We start from the raw sequence: 21,125 nt of genomic DNA on the forward strand, positions 1-21,125 counted from the left end.
TCATTTTTTTCATGTATTTTTTCAGTTTTTCTCATGTATACGGATACACGTGACTTTTCATTTTTTTATTTATTTTTTTCAACTTTTCTCATGTATACGGATACACGTGATTTTTCATTTTTTTCATGTATTTTTTCAGTTTTTCTCATGATTTTTCATTTTTTTCATGTATTTTTTCAGTTTTTCTCATGTACACGTGATTTTTCATTTTTTACATGTATTTTTTCAGTTTTTCTCATGTATACGGATACACGTGATTTTTCATTTTTTTCATGTATTTTTTCAGTTTTTCTCATGTACACGTGATTTTTCATTTTTTTCATGTATTTTTTCAATTTTTCTCATGTATACGGATACACGTGATTTTCCATTTTTTCATGTATTTTTTTTAACTTTTCTCATGTACACGTGGTTTTTCATTTTTTTCATGTATTTTTTCTGTTTTTCTCATGTATACGGATACACGTGAATTTCCATTTTTTTATGTATTTTTTTTAACTTTTCTCATGTATACGGATACACGTGATTTTTCATTTTTTTCATGTATTTTTTCAGTTTTTCTCATGTATACGGATACACGTGATTTTTCATTTTTTTAGGTATTTTTACAATTTTTTTCATGTATACGGATACACATGATTTTTCATTTTTTTATGTATATTTTTTCAATTTTTCTCATGTATACGGATACACGTGATTTTTCATTTTTTTCATGTATTTTTTCATTTTTTCTCATGTATACGGATACACGTGATTTTCCATTTTTTTATGTATTTTTTTTAACTTTTCTCATGTATACGGATACACGTGATTTTTCATTTTTTTAGGTATTTTTACAATTTTTTTCATGTATACGGATACACATGATTTTTCATTTTTTTATGTATATTTTTTCAATTTTTCTCATGTATACGGATACACGTGATTTTCCATTTTTTTTATGTATTTTTTTAAACTTTTCTCATGTATACAAATACACGTGATTTTTCTTTTTTTATGTATATTTTTTCAATTTTTCTCATGTATACGGGGATACACGTGATTTTCCATTTTTTATGTATTTTTTTAACTTTTCTCATGTATACGGATACACGTGATTTTCCATTTTTTTTATGTATTTTTTTTTAACTTTTCTCATGTATACGGATACACGTGATTTTTCATTTTTTTCATGTATTTTTTCACTTTTTCTCATGTATACGGATACACGTGATTTTTCATTTTTTTATGTATTTTTTCAGTTTTTCTCATGTATACGGATACACGTGATTTTTCATTTTTTTCATGTATTTTTTCAGTTTTTCTCATGTATACGGATACACGTGATTTTTCATTTTTTACATGTATTTTTTCAGTTTTTCTTATGTATACGGATACACGTGATTTTTCATTTTTTTCATGTATTTTTTCAGTTTTTCTCATGTATACGGATACACGTGATTTTTCATTTTTTTCATGTATTTTTTCAATTTTTCTTATGTATACGGATACACGTGATTTTCCATTTTTTCATGTATTTTTTTTAACTTTTCTCATGTATACGGATACACGTGGTTTTTCATTTTTTTCATGTATTTTTTCAGTTTTTCTCATGTATACGGATACACGTGATTTTTCATTTTTTTCATGTATTTTTTCAGTTTTTTTCATGTATACGGATACACATGATTTTCCATTTTTTTATGTATTTTTTTTAACTTTTCTCATGTATACGGATACACGTGATTTTTCATTTTTTTCATGTATTTTTTCAGTTTTCTCATGTATACGGATACACGTGATTTTTCATTTTTTTCATGTATTTTTTCAGTTTTTCTAATGTATACGGATACACGTGATTTTCCATTTTTTCATGTATTTTTTCAGTTTTTCTCAAGTATACGGATACACGTGATTTTCCATTTTTTTATGTATTTTTTTTAACTTTTCTCATGTATACGGATACACGTGATTTTTCATTTTTTCATGTATTTTTTCAGTTTTTCTCATGTATACGGATACACGTGATTTTTCATTGTTTTCATGTATTTTTTCAATTTTTCTCATGTATACGGATACACGTGATTTTTCATTTTTTTCATGTATTTTTTCAGTTTTTCTCATGTATACGGATACACGTGATTTTTCATTTTTTTCATGTATTTTTTCAACTCTTCTCATGTATACGTCGTGTACACGTGATTTTTAATTTTTGTCGTGTACACGTGATTTTTCTTTTTTTTAGACAAAAATAAAAAATGCACGAAAAAAATGAAAAATCCTGTGTATTTGTATTTAAAAGACAAATTAAAAATTACTTAAAAAAATAAAAAAATAATGACACTCCTAATGCACAGAGCGAAGATACAACTGAAAATTATGATGATTTTGAAGAAATTGATATTTCCGAACTTCATTTTGACGAAGAAAAATATGACCACAAGTGGGCATACAAGAGAAGCCCAGTGGTGCCAGATATTTCTCCAAATTTTGAAACAAGGGAAACACTGGTGATTAAGTTTGTTTAAATATTTTTGCTTGCTAAATATAAATTAATTTTTTTTTTTTTCTAATTTAAAGATAAGCGTTTAAGACTTGCTACCATTGTGAGCAAATGTATTCTTGGGAAGACACTTAACAGAAATTGCTCCAACCCAGTGGTCACTAATGAGTTGTATATCAGCAATAGACTATTATCAGTAATATTATTTCGCAAAATTGGATAAATATTATCATTCATACTTTAAAAAGGTCTTCCCCAAAAAGAATCAGCCACGAGTTTAGTATGTGGCACTTGTAACCAGACACAAGGTGTGTGAAACAGAACACCCGTGTTATAATGACTGTCTACTACATCATGAGAATTTGGAGCAAGTTACATTCATAATACCTTACAGAAGTCACCACAAAGTGATCATGGATTTGGGAGAAACTCATCGTTGTTAACAAGAACTCCATTACCTCCAATACCCACAGCTAATTCGGGTGCGTTTTTTTTATTTATTTTTATCCTCAATGGTTGAGGTCCTTGTCAAGGGCTTGAGATTTAGGCCAGATTTGGCCTATTACCCCAATACCTGGAAAGCTCGTTTAAGTCCTTTGTGCGATTCATACGAAACATGTGCTTGTGTTGTGAGATTGTGTAAATAAACCAAACTAGAATCTTTACATTTTCTATTTGGATTTAAATTCAGTTCAAGTTTTGGCGAAATATGAGCAACATCAAGGTATCCAGGGCATGACTGGCTTCATTTTAAATTAAAATTATTTTTAGTGGAATTTATGTTACTAAAATCTGTACAATTATTTTTAAAATTGTTAGTCAAACTTATATATGGTCTTTAGGCTTTTAAAATCGTGTTCAGATTTTGTTTTAATTTGTAAGTATTCGTATGAGTAAATGACCTCTATTTGCCCCCAGTTAGTATAAATCAAACTTTGTGGTGCTATATGTGGTCGAATTCCATGAAATCTGGGATTTGGCCTAGGTTGGCTTCACCTTAGACTTTTGAAGCCAAATAAAGATTTAGGTTTGCTATTTAAATCTATCTGGAAAAAAATTTAAAATAAGTGAATTACTATACCCGAAAAGTTGGAATACATGAAACATTTTTTTTTATTTCAGAAGGTGCAGCGAGATATGAGAATAGTGAATATGATGTCATAAACCAAATTTCCAGTAGATCTGGAAACTCAATCACGTCGTCGAGCAAAATGGTGATTTAATTTCATTTGTATAAAATTTGTCTTTTATTTGACTGTGTTTTAAAGAAAACTGAAAGTTGGTGAGAAAATATAAATGTTTTCCATTTTGTATTTTCCAAATGTTTTATGTAAGTTTTTTGGTTTTTATTTTTTATATTTGCAACTCTTAAGTATAATATATATTTCTGTTTTTTATTTCTGAAATTTCACAATGAATATTTTCTGGTTCATAGAAACTTGCAAGCGAGTGGGGGATCCATAATTCGGAGACGACGGAACTTCTTCTTAGAAGAAGAAGACGATTAAAAGGGAAGCGAGTCAACATCCAGGGAGCAGAAGATAAACTCAAAAAATTTCAAACGATCAAAAATAAAATTCCTCTCCAAACGTTTCCGCAAAAGAAACCTGCAGCAAATAAAATTGATTATTTTAAAGGTGAAAACTAAAACAATTGGTACAAAGTTTACTTGGAAACCTGTGCAAGTTCTAGCTCTAGGCTACACCCTAGGTCAATTGATTATCAATTTCAATAAAACGACATTTTATGTTTTTTTTCAGCACAAGAAAGTGGATGCAATCGGAAACCAAACAAAACTTCGAACATGGATGAACAAAGAAATCATTACACCTACCAGTGAGATCTTATAGTAATTTCTGTTATTACAATCACTATACTTTTTCCGAGCCCAATCTTTTTAAAGGGAAATATTTTCTTTGTGGAACTGTAGTGCATTTGTGGGTCAGTTTTTGCAGAAGGCAAAACTGAGAGTTCTATTCTATACTGTATTTGTGAGTTCCTTTAGTGTGACATGCCCTGGTACCTGAAATTTGGAACAGAGTTGTTCCGTTACCCCAACACCTTGTGCTACAACTCAATTGTTGTCTACCAAGTCTCTTCCACAAGGACATATACACCTTGTCTATACATGTATAATTTTTATAGAATAAATATTGTTTTTTTTTGTAATAGCCCACTTTATCTAAATGTATTATAATAGAAAAAAATCATGTTTTTTTCATATTTTGTCCATAATCTCTCCATGTTATTTGTGGTTGGTCCATGTAATTTCTCATACATTTTTGTCCATGTTTAAAACATAATTTTTCTTTTTCAAAATTTTAAAAATCTTTTCCTCCGCAGATGGTTGCACTCGGAAGCAAACTTCCCAACTTCCCCCAAGCCTCCTCTTGATCCAAAATCATCATCCAGGACTCGGATTCTTCTTCCAAACATCCCAAATCCTCCCGGATCAAAACAAGATCCTCTCGAGGTAAAGATAAATTTAAAATAAAAAAAAAACAGAAAAAAAATGACAAAAAGGTTTATTTTAATGTGTTTGTTACTGTTCTTGTACTTTTAGATTGTTTTATTATAATTTTTTTAATTTTTAATCTTGAAATTTAAAAATAATATTAAAATGATTATAAACATTGTAAGATAATAATACATTGACGTACAATTAAAGGCGACTTTTTTAATGTATAACATACAAACTCACAAATTAGGAATCTCGGCAAAAATAAACTTGAAGCTTTATGAAATACTAGAAGTGCCTTTATGTTTTGTTAACTGTTATTTTTTGTATATAAAATATAATATTGTATATAAAAATAACAAGTGGTGAAATAAAATGACAACCAACACATATTTTAAGATTTTATCGGTGAGCAGTCTTTCAAGTTCTCGTCGGCACCGAAGTAATCATTTGTTGCACGATATAGTAAAAAGGCATGCAGGTTCTAATTATTAACTTTTCTTCGGATACCACAATGTACAAAACATTTTTTTACTAATTAATAATTTATCTATTACATAAAAATTTTGCAACTTTTTAAACTCCTACTGTTGTGTTAACCTGCAAACATTATTTTAGCTGGAAGTTGATGGACATTTAAAGTTGTGTCATTTATAACAACATTGTGATAAAACTTGCGGAGCAACACTACATGAAATGATAGCCTTCATTGAAAAAGTTTGTAAACTGGAAGTGATCGGGTGTGAATTAAAGCGAGAACAAATATAGAAAAACTGTACACAAACAGTGGATACGAAAATGTATTTTTATTTGTTTTGTCTTTTAAATATTTGAATTTCTTGTTTGCATTAAAGTATATATCTGTGTTTCATTTTTAAGAATATTGTTTTATTTTATTTGCAAATACATTAAACTTACAAGAATGTATTTATGGAATCTTGCTTATTGATTGATTTATTAGATCAACATAATCAGTTTGTTATAAGGTTGTTTAACAGACAGTAATTACATAGAACATCAAAAATGAAACTTACCTAAAAGCTCTGCTACAAACAAGATAGGTTAGTTAGTAAAAAACATAGGTTGACATATTTAAAACCTGTATGTTTCGAAGACAAAACTTTAGAGACATAGAAATGTCTCATTTATGCCTTGTTTGTGGCTTAATTCTCGTCGAATATCAGTTTTGTACATTGGGTAAGCTAACATTCTTTTCATATCAGATTATGTTTTGTCCTCCATGATATGTTCATGGTTTTGCCCAATTTTTGTAGCCATGTGGGAACAGAAATGTTTGTGTTTACATATTAAAGTAACCTTACATTTCTCCTAAGTTAAAACACACAAGTCTGAATTTCTTTCTTTAACTTCTGGCACAGATTCAACATTTTACAGAAAATCCAATCTTTTTTATTAAATAATGTCCGTCAAAATTTCAACAATAAAAGAAAATGAAATAATTTACTTTGTTATGCTAAATCTCTCTATAAGATTAATTTAAGTGAAATTTACCAAATCAGGAGGTAATTGAATCTATAAATTCAATTTTAAATTTTCTGCACAAACCAAAATTTTTAACACACACGTTTGTGCATAGAGACATACCTTGTTACATATGTTGAAAAAAATAGTAAATACAACATGAAGAATTAGAAACGAATGATAAAACAAATGAAATTAATGCTACAGTGCAACGGTCAATTCAGTTTGACATAAAATAACTGAGATACATTGAGATAATAAACTAAAATCAGTAGCAAAAGTCCTGTCTTGCTATTCAATAACAAAATACTTCTTGCAAGTTTGAACGGTCAAAATGCTTTGGGATACAATGTTAATATAATTAAGACACTTAGGTGGAAAAAATTAACTTTTCAGTCTCTTTTGTGCTGAATTTTCGTGTAAAATCGAGGTTCTTCTTTCTTAGGTGTGCTTGGTAAGATTGATAGAAGCATGAAGAAACCCATCGTAAGAATGAAAACGATAACTGGAGTCTTTATCCCATAAACCGACCACAGAGTAAAATTCCAACTAAAAACAAGATATATTTAGGCTGGTAAAAAACAACTAAACTTTTTTTTACAGCTTGTAGTACACACTTTTATTACAACATACTCAAAATACTCATTTTAAATACCAGTTTAAAGCTAGCCACGGGATCTGTAACTTGATGATTATTGTTACAGAAGTAAGAAAAGAAAAATATTCAAACTCAGGTAGTATTTTTATGATGACCCACCGAAATTTGAAAAATTTGTTTGTACAGTGGGTAAAACAGATGTTGAGCAATGGTTTGTTTTTGACTTATATTTATTATACCGTTACCCTATGTGAATAATCTGGTGTGATAGGGATACACATAGTAACAACTTAATTGGTAATATCCCACCAAATCCGGCACCGTGGCGTAGTGGTTAGCACGCCTGCCTGTAACCCAGAGGTAATGGATTCAAGGCTCGACGTTGCTACCATTGTGGGCGTATGTGTCCTTGGGCAAGACACTTAACGACAATTGCTCCAGCCCAGTTGTCACTAATGGGTTGTCCAAAAATCAGCCATACATAAAAAAAATAAAAATATCCAAAAAAATAATCACCCACAAAGTAACATACATGGTAACTCGTAAGCTGGCACGAGGTGTTAAACCCGTGTTATACCGACAGTCATTTTCCGGCCACGCGAGGATAAAGTAAGTTACATTCATTCATTCATTCATTCAAATAAAAGTAAAAACTTGAGCATGTGGCCAAAGGGAACACTGTTTTACAAGAAGATATACACCTATGCACTTACCAGATTGCAGAAGCCACAGCAGTACCAGTTGCAATAGGAACGCCAAGAGGATATAACTTCTCCCATCCATCACAGTCCATACCTCTAACAATGCCACCCCAAAATACACAGTGAATACAAACAGTCAAGGCCATCGCACCAAATGCAATGGCAAGACAGAAGAAAATCCTGAAACGAGTTAGGTGTTATAAAATATTCACATGGGTGTTAGATATAGATGTTAAAAATGCAGGTTTATAACAGGCTTAAATGTTAAAGAGACACTGGTGGCGTGTTTTACGTTTTTTTTAAAGACTACATTAAAAGATCCACACAAACAGTTGAAAAGATCCGGATCGCGATGCGCTATTTGAACATCACTGGTCTACTTCATTCATATCCAAAAATAGTGTAGAATGTATATATATATATGTATTAAAACTTTTTTTTTGATGTTTGAAGCTTGGGTACATGGGTCGTGAGATGTTCATAAAACTCTGATTTGGGTCAGGCTAAAAAAACTTTGAGAACCACTGGAGTAAAGTACCAGTACCAGTTAACATGAATGTATGATTGGAGATTAAAAATATGCAACCATATTATTAACATGATAAAGTAAGACTCATCCAAAACATATGTATATATATATACCTCATAACTTTTTACAGTTATTTTTTAGGTTCCAAAAACATAGTTATATGGAAACAAATTACTTAAAACACAACATATAGTAGGGTGGGGAAAGATGAGACCATTTTAGTACATAATATCTAAACAGTAAAAATCCGATCCCTTTTTAAACAGTTACCAATGGTCTATGGGAGTCTTTAGAATAGGGTTTTATAATTCTTAAAATGCTCTTTGTTTCCTACTAAATGGGACGAGAAAATAGAATAAAAAGATGTGTCCCATCTTCCCCACCTTACTATACCTTTGTAATTTGTCATGTTTTTAGATTAAAAGATATTGTCTAGTAGTGACAATACAAAAAAATAAACAATTTGTATTCATGTGAATAACCAGTTTAACACAAAGTGGTGACATTCTTGTAAGCTTGTGAAAAATACCTCCAAATAAAACTTTTTCAAAGATTTTCTGACATTATTTACTAAGTTTAGAATCATTTTTTGGACAGATTTTAAAGACACTTTTTCTTATGAAATTTAAAATAAAAACACATCTAAATAGAACTTTTTAGTTTTTTCTGACATCATGAAGGCCTATTAAGTTTAAAATCGTTTTTTTTTGACAAATTTAATAGAAATATTTATTGCTAAAAAGCTGTAAAGACATTTTTCTGATTTCTACAAAACTCATAACTCCACATAAAATGGATACCACTCACCCTGATATATCTGTATTATAGATAACAACTGAAATTACATCACTGTAGTACAGAGTTATCACAGAGAGAATGATCCATAAAATATTGTCCCATTTTCTTACAGGTTTTGGTTTCGTCGCAGACATTGTAGTGGTCGGATTATCTAAACGATCCATGTTTGAAAGTTTTAAACCTGTACATAAAACATGTATTAAGAATGAATGTAACTTAATTTATCCTCAGACCTCACGTGGCCGAAAAAACGTCAGTTGTTATAACACAAGGGTTCATACATCTCGTGTCAGCTTACGAGTTCCCATGTATGTTACCTTGTGGGTGATTATTTTTTGGTGGAATTTTTTAAACATATTGAAATAGATTATATTTGTTATATAAATTGAGAAATTTAAAGCATTTAATTACAACTTGATGTGCTGAAAAAAACTGATTCAGTTTTATTAAAAGCTATTTACTTTCCATATGTACACAACTTTAATTAGCCAATTAAGGAATCTTAAAACAAAAAAAAACTAGAAAGACTTAAAAGACTTGTGTCTATATTCTGCCTGGAAAAAGCTATATTTGTATTCCGACTGTTATAGTTTTACATGCATTGTAACTAGTAATAAAAAATAAAACTGCTGAGCATAAAAATATAAAAACAATTCTCAAACTATATCTTAACGTGTGGTGAAAAATGGCGGGTATATATTTCGTGAAAACATATTTTTCTGCAATTCTTGGCGTTTAAACAAAAATCTTCTTTATTATCCCTTAAACTGAAGTTTAAACTGACGTTCAAGGAATTTTAACATTTTAAAATAAATATAAAACTCTGCATTTCTTCAGCGAAAAAACAATTGACAATTTATTTGTTATGTTAGAACTAGGGAATCCCCCGAAAATAATGATCTCAAAAGAGAGCACGGCCCAACAGGTTGAAAAATAATATTAAACCAGTTGGTTATTAAAACTTAAATAAACCCCACACTATTATCATTTAATGAACACTACTAGATTTAAACTGATTGTTTTATTTGTTCTTTTAGATTGAAATCGTTATATTCTCTATTTCACCATGAGTTATTTATATCCTCTCATTGACAATTTGTTTTCTAGATTACAAATGACGTAATTGTTGAAGTACTATGTTGTGATTGGTCACATGATCCACTGTTGCACCACAATAACATGTTGTTCATTTTCTTGGTAATTAACCTATTCGAAACTTTTATTTAATTTACTTAAAGAAACACAAGCCTATGCAGTTCTTATCGCTCAAAGTTGAACATGTGTTACCGACAAAATCAGGAACTTATTATAACAAAGGTCGCAGATTGTTTCATTATACCCTAACTTATCGAGTTTGGTCAGCGCCTATTCAATTCGCCGTGTAGGTTAAAGTTTTCTATTGGCTGTAACTGGTAATTTGAGTTATTATAGTTGGGTGGGGCAAAGAGATTAAAACCATTTTTTAATCTCTTATGGTTTTAATCTCTTTGGGTGGGGGATGATGGGACACCTTTTTATTTTCTCGTCACATGTCATAATTCATACCGTATATATTCAAGACTTCTATAGACCGTTGTTGATTGTTTACACACGATCAGGATATATAAATAATATGTACCACAGGTGTCCCATCTTACCCCATACTCACAGTACTATATTACGTTGTTTTGATTAACCCTGTGGCAAAACTTATGTTTGTTGTCTTCTACGTGTATTTATACTATATGGATTCTCTTGAACGTGTAGAAACTGTACAAAGATGTCTCTGGTTTTTAAACCAGATGTTCAAAACTCCATACCAAACAGTGTTACCGATTTTAACCGGAGAGCTTGTTATGGACAGAGGTTAAATTTGTGACTTTTTTTAAGGACCTAACAATGTATAGTTGTAGAAAGTGTTGAGCGATTCAATTGACTGTACTTGATATCCACACATGGAAAAGTTCCCAAACACAATTTCGCAAGTTTTGTTAGGTTTATTGAAAGATGATGTAACACGACTATAATTTTACAGCCTTACTTCCTGTCTGCTGTTTATAATCGCGTACGGTAGTCCAATTTTAGATGCCATATACAAAAAAAATGAAAATATAGCTATTTATATTTTTGATTTGGCCTGTAAGAATAGGTATGATTATGCGATCATTGAAATTACAAAGTCAACAAACAAAAGCGGACTTCCTGTTCGGTTACACCATATCTCCAGAGTTTAAAGTGCGGGAGTTCTAAAGGGAAATGCCATTTTATGTGTGTGCGAATTATTTAAATATGCCAAGTATGTATGGCTGATAGCGTAGCTGTTCAGGCACGTCAGTTTCGAAGGCCTTATATAGTAATGGCGGTTGAGCGAAGTCGTGCGACTGAAATGAAAGTATACTAAGTAAAGTTTTAAACGTGCTCAGCATTAAGACAGTAAAGAAAAGGTTGGACAGAGTTTGCAAATGTATTTACTTTGTAATATTTAAACAGCATTACGCAAGCAAGGTAAATAAAAAAAAATTAAATAAATTTGTTCATACACTTAGTATTTGCTTAATATACGTAATTGGTATAGTGGAGGGGGGGGGGGGAAGGGACACTTAAGCACATTGTCCAATATTTTCAATATCAAAATATATTACGGTGTTTGGGTAAGTACTATCATAACGTTATTAATTGACGACAGTTCAAAAAATATATTAAAACACACACGATAAGTTATTTAGCGATTGCATAACAGGTGCAGTTTTAACTATCCGGAAACACGAGTTTGATTAAAAAAGAGTTTTTTAAAAAATGCACGTAAATGCCACAGAATCTTATGAAACTCCCACCCCTGAAAATCAAGTTTAAACATTTATTTTCTTGCGCTATTATGGTTTTTAACATGTTATACCTACAGTATATTACTGTATGTAAAATTCGTATAGTTTGAATGATAATTAACAACGCTCTTTATTAGACTCAGGGCTACGGCTTTATAATGCTTTAAATATTCTTTGGTTTTACTGCCAAATGGGTCGAGAAAATAGAAAAAAAAAAAAAAACTTACTCAACCCTACTTTATGTTAAAGTTACAACAGTTATATATATTGAAAGGTGACCAAGTAAAACACAGTACTAAAAATAAGTTGTACCTTGCTTGAAACTGATCGCGACAAAACTTTGTAATTGGTCGCTGTTGTTTGTTACTACCAAAGTTCCTGTAAACGTAGGTTGTGTTCTTCCAGAAACTTAATTCCTTTCAAAACTAAAACTAGAATAATGGATATTTCCCTACTATGACACATACCAAAGACAAAGGATTCGTAGCTAAAATAGTCCGTCCATAAAATGTCATTTCACGAGGCCTTGATTCATCAATTATTGCGTCTTATAAGAAGAATTTAAATCCACAATACCGTCATATAAGGTTAGATTTGCACAGTACTATCAAGGTCTTTATAAGACTGGTCAAATAAGTTTATGTGATTTACTTTTAGTCTACCTGTTGAAGCTCTAAAAGGTGTATGACATGTGTATGACAAAGGTGTGTGACATACTAATACACATTTAACGAATATAAAGTTTATGACCTCTAGCTAACATCTGCTGTTATTTAATCTTTTGATCAAACAATAATGAATAAACTTAAGCGGTAAAATATCCGGGGAATCCCGAACAGGGACTGTTAGACACGTCGCCTATGGTCTCTGTTTTGTGAGCGCGGATTGCGACATCATTGCGCAACAGTCAGTCCTTAATATCAGCAGAACTAGTTTAAGTCAGCTGGAACTAGTTTTTGGCAAAAAGGTAAGACAGCGAACACCCTTACGTCATCTTGAACATTTCTTGCACTTTACCAATTTATGACCATAGATATAGGCTATAATTGTAAAGAGTTTATGCAAATGATAGTGTCGACATATGTATACAATAAGTATAATTTAACTAAAACAAGTAAGCTATTTTTATACATGGGGAAATATTTCCAACAAATATTGCGATAGAAATGTATAAAATATACATTATAACTAATTATTGTGTTGGTATGACTATATGGGCTATACACGAAAACTAATTTTACCAAAAAGTTAAATACGAATCGGAAAAGGATCATTTGAATAAATAATAAAGTTTAATCTGCTTTGCGATTTTTATTTCTGTGTTTTGAAATTTATGGGTTGTAATATAGTAGTGTAGAGTAAGAGTGGTCATAATTTTATTATATCGTAGGATGGGGGAAGATGGGACACTTTCTCAGATGAGACTTTTTTAATTTTCTTATTACGAACCCCCATTTAATAATAATCAGGAAAATAATATTACAGAATTATTCGACAGTAACATCACGACTTTATAAAACGCGCGTCAAAACTGAATACTGTTTTAAAATATTAAAAAAATAGGTAAAATATAAACGGTAGTCTTTGAACAGGTAAAAAACTGCGAAATAGTATGGTGTTATTTTTAAATGTCGCAAAAATAATACTAAAGCCGATGAATTTTGGTGGTTAACAAGTGTGAACGATAAAAATGGTTTCATAGCTTCATAAAACAACCTTGAATATTTTGTACAGTTTAATTTTGTCTCATAAAACTAGTTTTAGTTTTGTAAAAAAAAAGTGAGATATATGCATAGGGAAAATATAGGCAGGGGTAAACATGATTTTAATTTGAAATAAAAAGAACAAAAAATATCGGTTTAAAGTTATATTAAGTTTACATGGCAAAAAACATAGCACAGCTTGTCAAATTCGGTAGGTTAATTATAAGTTGCAGAATATCGCTAATGTAAATATATATTTCAATTTAGCGTCCCATCTTCCCCCACATTGAAGTTTTGTATGTTTTCAGTGCCAAACTTTTTTTGCTTTAAATTTCATGATTTATAGCTCAGGGGGTTTTTAACTATAAGATACTGATATAATGAAAGGATAATATTTTGAAAATATATTCGAAATTCAGTCAAAAGTAGCTTGCACGAAAAACAGTGTAGTAATGCCCAATTTGTGACAAAAATGTTAACTTTATCAATAGTTATTATTTATTTTCTGGTATTACAAGTTTATATACATTTGTAAAATACAATATTTATCAACTGATGTTCGAACAGTACCCATCGTCGTTCAAACAATACCAATTGTTATACGGTTAATATAATGTAGCCACAGAAATAAAAAATAATAGAACGCGCATCTCTAATTTCGGCAAAGGAGAGAGATGATACACTCTCTTTCGCGGGTCGTTCCCGTTTACCATTGTAGTTAATGGAATCGATGGCGTTTTATGTATAGTTTTTCTTTGTTTTTTTGACTTAATTTAAAATTATAGGGTAAAACAAATATTTTATAATATATATTATTTCTTACAAACCGTTTGTTTGAATATTTTTAATTAAATTTATTAAATAATTAAATTTCTTAAACAAGTAGTAAACCGTAAGCGTTAACCCACTAAATAACTTAACTGGCTTAATAAACTTGAACAGTTAGTGTAGTTTTTGAAAAAAAAACAGCTAAAACCTCCTAAAAATACTATGCGCCTATCTTTTATGATGGAGACAAAACGAAATGGGGACGGAGTTGGCGGTCACGTGAATAGAAAAAAGAATATATAAGGGTGGGGAAAGATGGGACACCTGTTCAATCTATTTTCCCGTCTAATTTGGCAGTAAACAAAGAAAATTTAAAATATTATAAAACTATGCCTTCACAACTCCCTTAGACCGTTGTTAATTGTTTAAAACACGATCAGGATATTTTGATATTATGTGCTAAAGGTGTCCCATCTTCCCCCACCCCACTATATATCACGGTTTTGAGCAGTTGCGCGTTCCACTCTATTTATTTCTGTGAATGTAGGTACCATGTTAAAAACTATAGGAATAGGGCAAGAAAAAGAATGTTTAAACTTGATTTTCAAAGCGTACGGTATTATTTTGTGTTATTTACGTGTATTCCTAATAATAAATGCACTTATTAATGAAAATTAACACTGATTTTAAACTGTCCCATATTATCCTGTCAATTTCCGAATTTGTAAAATTTCACCGGTTGTGCGAATTGCTAAATAACTTCTCGTGTGTTTTATTTTATTTTTTTGATTTGTTGTCAATTAATTTAGGAATAATAGTACTAATTCGTGGTATTAACCAAAAACCGCAATTTATTTTAGTTTTGGAAATATTTGGCAATATGTGCTTAAGTGTCCTATCTTCCCCCATTGTACTATAGCTCAGAGCCATAGAAATACCATATAGCGTATAGCCTATTCGGCGTTTAAAATTGTTGACTATAGATTTATTGCGACGACCAGATTCACATAGAAGTGTATTACTGTATTAGCATATAGCAGGGGTGGTAAAATGTTCTCGCAAAAAATTTTATATAGTACAATGGGGAAAGATAGGACACTTAAGCACATATTGCCAAATATTTCCAAAACTAAAATAGATTGCGGTTTTTAGGTAATACCACGAATTAGTACTATTATTTCTTTATTAATTGATACCAATTTAATAAAATATAATAAAACAGACGAGGAGTTATTTAGCGATCCGCACAACAGGTGAAATTTTACAAATTCGAAAACACACAGGATAAGATGGGACAGTTTATAATGAATGAATGAATGTAACTTACTTTATCCTCGCGTGGCCGGAAAACGACAGTCGTTATAACACGGGTTTAACACCCCGTGCCAGCTTACGAGTTACCATGTATGTTACTTTGTGGGTAATTATTTTTTTTTTGATTTTTTTTATTTTTTTATGTATGGCTAATAATTTGGACAACCCATTAGTGACCACTGGGTTGAAGCAATTGTCGTTAAGTGTCTTGCCCAAGGACACATACGCCCACAATGGTAGCAGCGACGAGCCTTGAACCAATTACCTAATGGGTACAGGCAAGCGCGCTAACCACTACGCCACGGCGCCGGACATATAATCATTGTTAATTTTGACAATTAGGTGTATTTATAAATAGGAATATACGTAAATAACACTAAATATTACTGAACGCTTTGAAAATTAAGTCTAAACATTCTTTTTCTTGCCCTACTGCTATAGTTTTTAACATGTTACCTATACATTTCATACAAATCACCGCGAAACGTCGCCAGTGAGCAAAGTTTACGCTTCGATGCGTTGATAGGTATTTCGCATGCAACGGTAATACTGTATCACTGGACAAACAAGGAATATTATTTTAAATAAATAAAGGCAACTAAACTGTGACGTGTAACAATATCATCATATGGTGTAAGTTCACTTGTTGCGAAATTGTTTGTGGTAAAAACATGACTAGCAGATGTTTCTTCACATATTTTCTTCTTCATTGTATACCTTACTGTGAACTACATTTTAAATGTTTGTGTCGTCAGTTTATAGGCGTTAGATGATTATAAAAAAACAGCAAGTCAGCAAAAAAGCTGTTTTGATCAGGATATGCATCAGCACCAAAAACGTGCGCTTCATTTTGGATTAACAAGTTTGATATTTGAAGCTTATAAACCAGTGGAACACAGAGACTTTAGTTGTGACAAAATCTGCATCAACATTTCTAACTTTAAAGAGCTTTGAAAGTCAAAATACGAAATTGTTTGCACAATTGTTAAACCAGTTTCCAGTAATTGTTTTATCAGAACTATGGCAGAGGCTTGCTTACCAAAATCTCAGTGTGATTCTGGATATGAAGAAGGTGAAAAAATTCCTTCTGTTGATGAAAAATCGAATACGGAAGCTAGTGGGAGCTATAATTCGATTACAAGTGGATTTTCATCTATGGGAAAAACTGATAATAATATTGAAACAGACAGCACAGATTTGCAAATATACAAACCAGTCAATGATACAAAACTAGCATCTGAAATAATGCCACTTGCAAAACAAATTGTCAAAATCTGTTCGGCGGAACATCATCCAGTAATGATGAAAGCAATTGAAGATTCTACTTCTAAAAGTTTAAAGAATTCTGCTTCAAAAACAAGTTGTCTTGAGATGGAATTGCGTCAAAAAGAAAATGAAAACCAAAAGTTGGTGAAACTGTTGGCCAAGCTAAACCCTGATAATATAACTGTGGTATCTACACTACCAGCTCATAGTGTAACTCCTACTAATGAGGTAAGTACAAATACAATGCAGCAGGTAACACAGTTAAAGGAAAAGTTGGAATTTGTGGAAAACCTAAACCGGAAATGGCAAAAATACAGTGCAGATGTGGAATTGAAAAGCAAAGCATTCGCGAAAGATGCTCAGGAAAAGGTAACAAAATTAGAGTCAGAAAAATTATCATTGCAGAAAAAGCTACAATTCTGTTTGTCTAACAACGATCAAATGAACGAAAATTTATCAGACTTGGGGCAAGAACTGCAACGGTCCATGCAAAGAGAACAGCAACTTAGACAGGATCTGAACAACGTCAATGAAAAAAATGAACTGTTAGCAAACAAAGTTGCAAAACTGAGTGAAGATAAAGAAGAAGCTGAAACAGCGTTAATTGTTGCCATGAACAGACCATCTACCGACACTCAAACTCACATTTGGAGAGAAAAGGTAAGTTTCCACCTTGACTGACTTGTACTTTACTGACTATGTTTGTTTTCTAGTTAAGGCAACAGGAGAATTACCACCAAAAAGAAATAGGTAATCTTCGACGTTATATTGTGAAGTTACAACAGAGTGCTCAGGTAAGAAAATTTAAAACCTAATTATACAATATCCGCCTTACCACCCGCTTTTCTAATCCATTTAAATAAACTGCACATATAACATGCATTTATTAATGAACTGTATTCTGAACTAATATTGTTCATGTATGGCTGAATGGACTAACTTTTATATGTTTCTTGAAGATGAAAAGTATGGGAATTGAAACATCTGGCCAGCATTATAGTGCTCCACCGAGATTACCTTCATTGGAATCAGGACTACACGATGTTGAAGCAGACTCAATATTCTAACAGTTTTTTCTCAATGTCACTTGCTCCGCAAAAATTTTCATTTTTTATTAAACTATGGTTCCAGCGCTTTTTTGGCAGAATATTATTATTTCGATCAATTTGTAAAAAAATTGTATCTTTGAATTTTTAATTGGGGCAAACATTTTATTCCTTTAGAGGTGTTTAAAAAGGGAATTTTAATTGCGGCAAGCATTTTATTTCTTTAGAGACGTTTAAAAGGGCATAAATTTATGCCACTGCATTACTTACAAACTGTAGAATAAAAAAGCAAGTAATATTTTAACCCTAGGAACTGTGGTCCATAAGTAGTATAGTATTTAGTGTAACCTAGAAACCACATAAACCTGTAACTGTATAACACTAATAGCTATGCAATTATTCCTCTGACCTATATAGTTACTCCATATGATAATATATATTATTTAATACACAGTATTGACAACTATATTTCATAACCAAACCTTGATTTAGCCACATTACAAAAAGATAATATGTCTATAACCTTTAAAGTAACACTGTTACAGCACGCACTTAATTCTCTTCATTTTTAACTTCTAATTGCTTGGTGCATGATTCTGGAGGCGTCCCTTTAAACTTTCTGTAGATAAAACAAGCTTGTTTCTTTACATTGTACCTTGCATCATTTAAAAGTTGGGTTGCTTGGTCAGGGTAGCATATTGAAGCTGTTATGGCAGCACATGTGACCGGTGTTAAAATTCGACGTATCCTTCCAGCTGAAAGCAAAGTGTAATGTTAGGCTCTTGTGGTCATTTTATTATATATTACTAAAATACATATGCTGTAAAAAGAGTGCAAATGCTTTTAACAAATCACTATTCTAAATTAGATATACAATCCAGATTTTGTAAATAAAAATATCCAACCTGATTGCTGATAATAAAAGTTGTATAAAACTATAAAAATAATTTCAATATATGGAAAATACACCTCTTGGTATAAAATGCAAAATAAACTCCTTGCTTTATGAGAGTACTTACATTTAGGAAACAGTAAAGAGTTAAGCAGCCATCCACTGGCAAAAGAACCTCCTATAAAGGCAGACTTTTGAAGCAATGCTGGTTTATCATTAATTGAATCATATTGTGTAGTCACTCTGCCAACACCATTGGAAACAAATGTACTTGTGGTGTTTAATGCTTCCACCACGGGCACACTGTACTCTGTGATGAACTCTCTTGCCCTGCACAAAGTTAAGCGTCCAACAAACGATGTTTAAAAGATATATTGCAGTGGAGGAAGACGGAACACCTTTAGCGCATAATATATCGAAATATCCTGATCGTGTTTTAAACAATTAACAATGGTCTATGGGGGTCGTGACTCGTGAGGAAATGGTTTTATAACTCTTTGAATGTTCTTTGTTTACTACCAAATAGGAGGAAAAAGTAAATGAAAAGTTGCTCCATCTTCTTCAACCCTACTATTTTATTAGTTTCTGACAATATATTTTAAATTGTCTAAAAAAAAGGTGGCTAAAAATGTTTTTCAGAACTTTTGGGTTCTCACAAAGTGAAAAATGATATTATAGATGCGAAAAGCATATAAAACTTAATATTTATTTATAAAATATAAGATGAGTAATAAACACATAATTATTTATATAATATTTTCATTTAGCTTTGGTATATATACATGTTCACAACTTTATAATAATCAAAAACGTCATAAAAACAACACATTTCCATGCAATGGGTGCTAGTGAGGAGTCTTTCCCCCACCTTATTTGCTAACCACTAACTCCTATAACCACTAACCCCTAACCATCAACACCTAACCCCTAACCTAGGGGTTAATGGTTAGCAAATAAGGTGGGGGGGAGGGATTCTTTACTAGCACCAAAACATTAAATATTAGGCTGTCTGCCGAGACTGCCGACTGCCTTTAGCAACACAAGAAGAAGAAAAATGTCCTGCACAGAGCATAATGTTAGAGTAGTGAGACTAAAATATACACACACTTGGTTTACACACACAGGATTTAACTGCATCAAACTCCAATAAATACCTGAAATTTTAGGCAAAAAATGGACCTTTTAGTCTGGTTAGTGACAGCGTGTAACATATCTATACTGCAAATAAAATGTCACTTACTGTGCTACTTGCGTTTCCATAGGCAATTTAGTTTCGGGCTTTTCGATCCTAGTTACCTCAATCGGAGATTTGTAGAGCGGAAGATCTTCCGGCTTCATTTTATTTTGTCCAACGCAAAGTAACAAATGTGAGTGGCGAATACAAAACCTACAAAACGCCACCAGACGTACAGAAACCCATCTACATCTAGCTGTGGTGAAACCTGGGGATTACCCGTACGGACGATGTTTGGAAAATGAAAAAAAATCAAGCAAATCAAGAAAAGAACTTACAATCCCAATGGGATTATATTTGAGTAAGGTTACTTTGTGTCGGTAGTACTGTTTCGTTTGTAACTTTATCTTTCAAGCCCCGAAGTGGCCATGTCCCCTAACCCAACAATCTCGGTTCAGACTTCTTTACACTTAATTTTATCCGCAAACGAGTTTCTATCATTCCACTTTTTGCAAAGCTAGATTGTCACGCACGGTTTCTATTATTCCAATTTTTGCAACAGTTATTACGTAGTAGATTGGGGGAAGATGGGACACCTTTTTATTTTATTTTTTTCGTCTCATTCAGTAGTAAAAAAATATTCAATGAATCATAAATTCGTATCGTCACGACTCCAATAGACCGCTGCTACTTGTTGGAAACACGATTAGGATATTTGGATATTTCGTGCTAAATATGTTCCATCTTCCCCGGCCGTACCCTACTATATATAAGTATAGAGCGGAGGGGAGAGACGGCACACTTTTAGCACATGATATTCAAATATATCCTGATCGTATTTTTAACAAGGTATTTTAACAATATATTCTAAAGATGTCCCCCCCACCACCTACCTATCACATCATTCGAGGTATAAAACTGAAATCCGTAACGTGGGTTTATATAATTATATTTTTGTATACTTTCGTTTAGTGTACAGGCATACATCCAACGACCAAAATTGTTTCAGATTAAAAATAACCTTTCTTTACGTTATCTACGTTTAAAATCAACATTATTATACAGAAATAGCGAAAATGCAAACGCACCATGCAGCAGAAGTTTTCTTTG

The 21,125-nt window shown here is 31.6% G+C and overlaps 4 protein-coding genes across 4 annotated transcripts in view; 2 read left to right on the forward strand and 2 right to left on the reverse strand.

Annotated features, from left to right (window-relative positions):
* Nucleotides 1–5,867, forward strand: part of LOC149743196 (uncharacterized) — a 47,607-nt gene extending 41,740 nt beyond the window's left edge. The window contains exons 14-21 of the mRNA XM_089887179.1: nucleotides 2,337–2,489; nucleotides 2,877–2,964; nucleotides 3,605–3,696; nucleotides 3,918–4,119; nucleotides 4,243–4,318; nucleotides 4,826–4,955; nucleotides 5,340–5,421; nucleotides 5,559–5,867. Of these exons, the coding sequence (XP_089743305.1) occupies nucleotides 2,337–2,489; nucleotides 2,877–2,964; nucleotides 3,605–3,696; nucleotides 3,918–4,119; nucleotides 4,243–4,318; nucleotides 4,826–4,955; nucleotides 5,340–5,421; nucleotides 5,559–5,569 (834 nt within the window). The 3' untranslated portion in view covers nucleotides 5,570–5,867. The remainder of the gene's footprint in view (nucleotides 1–2,336; nucleotides 2,490–2,876; nucleotides 2,965–3,604; nucleotides 3,697–3,917; nucleotides 4,120–4,242; nucleotides 4,319–4,825; nucleotides 4,956–5,339; nucleotides 5,422–5,558) is intronic.
* A 460-nt stretch (nucleotides 5,868–6,327) lies between these two features.
* LOC149743197 (transmembrane protein 128-like) lies at nucleotides 6,328–12,620 on the reverse strand. Its single transcript, XM_089887318.1, has 4 exons — nucleotides 12,165–12,620; nucleotides 9,058–9,229; nucleotides 7,734–7,901; nucleotides 6,328–6,971 (listed from the first exon to the last, which is right to left on the reverse strand). The coding sequence occupies exons 2-4, from the start codon at nucleotides 9,210–9,212 to the stop codon at nucleotides 6,815–6,817; spliced, it is 480 nt and encodes a 159-aa protein (XP_089743444.1). The 5' UTR covers nucleotides 9,213–9,229; nucleotides 12,165–12,620; the 3' UTR covers nucleotides 6,328–6,814.
* A 3,465-nt stretch (nucleotides 12,621–16,085) lies between these two features.
* LOC149743198 (uncharacterized) lies at nucleotides 16,086–18,038 on the forward strand. The gene is made up of 3 exons (XM_089887233.1): nucleotides 16,086–17,563; nucleotides 17,617–17,697; nucleotides 17,863–18,038. The coding sequence occupies exons 1-3, from the start codon at nucleotides 16,658–16,660 to the stop codon at nucleotides 17,968–17,970; spliced, it is 1,095 nt and encodes a 364-aa protein (XP_089743359.1). The 5' UTR covers nucleotides 16,086–16,657; the 3' UTR covers nucleotides 17,971–18,038.
* Nucleotides 18,039–18,417: 379 nt separating this feature from the next.
* Nucleotides 18,418–20,337, reverse strand: LOC149743199 (uncharacterized). Its single transcript, XM_089887307.1, has 3 exons — nucleotides 20,082–20,337; nucleotides 18,969–19,171; nucleotides 18,418–18,704 (listed from the first exon to the last, which is right to left on the reverse strand). The coding sequence occupies exons 1-3, from the start codon at nucleotides 20,177–20,179 to the stop codon at nucleotides 18,502–18,504; spliced, it is 504 nt and encodes a 167-aa protein (XP_089743433.1). The 5' UTR covers nucleotides 20,180–20,337; the 3' UTR covers nucleotides 18,418–18,501.
* Between the last annotated feature and the right edge of the window lie 788 nt (nucleotides 20,338–21,125).

The sequence above is a fragment of the Ciona robusta genome, chromosome 1, assembly GCF_009617815.1.
Source record: "Ciona robusta chromosome 1, ASM961781v2".
NCBI lineage: Eukaryota > Metazoa > Chordata > Ascidiacea > Phlebobranchia > Cionidae > Ciona > Ciona robusta.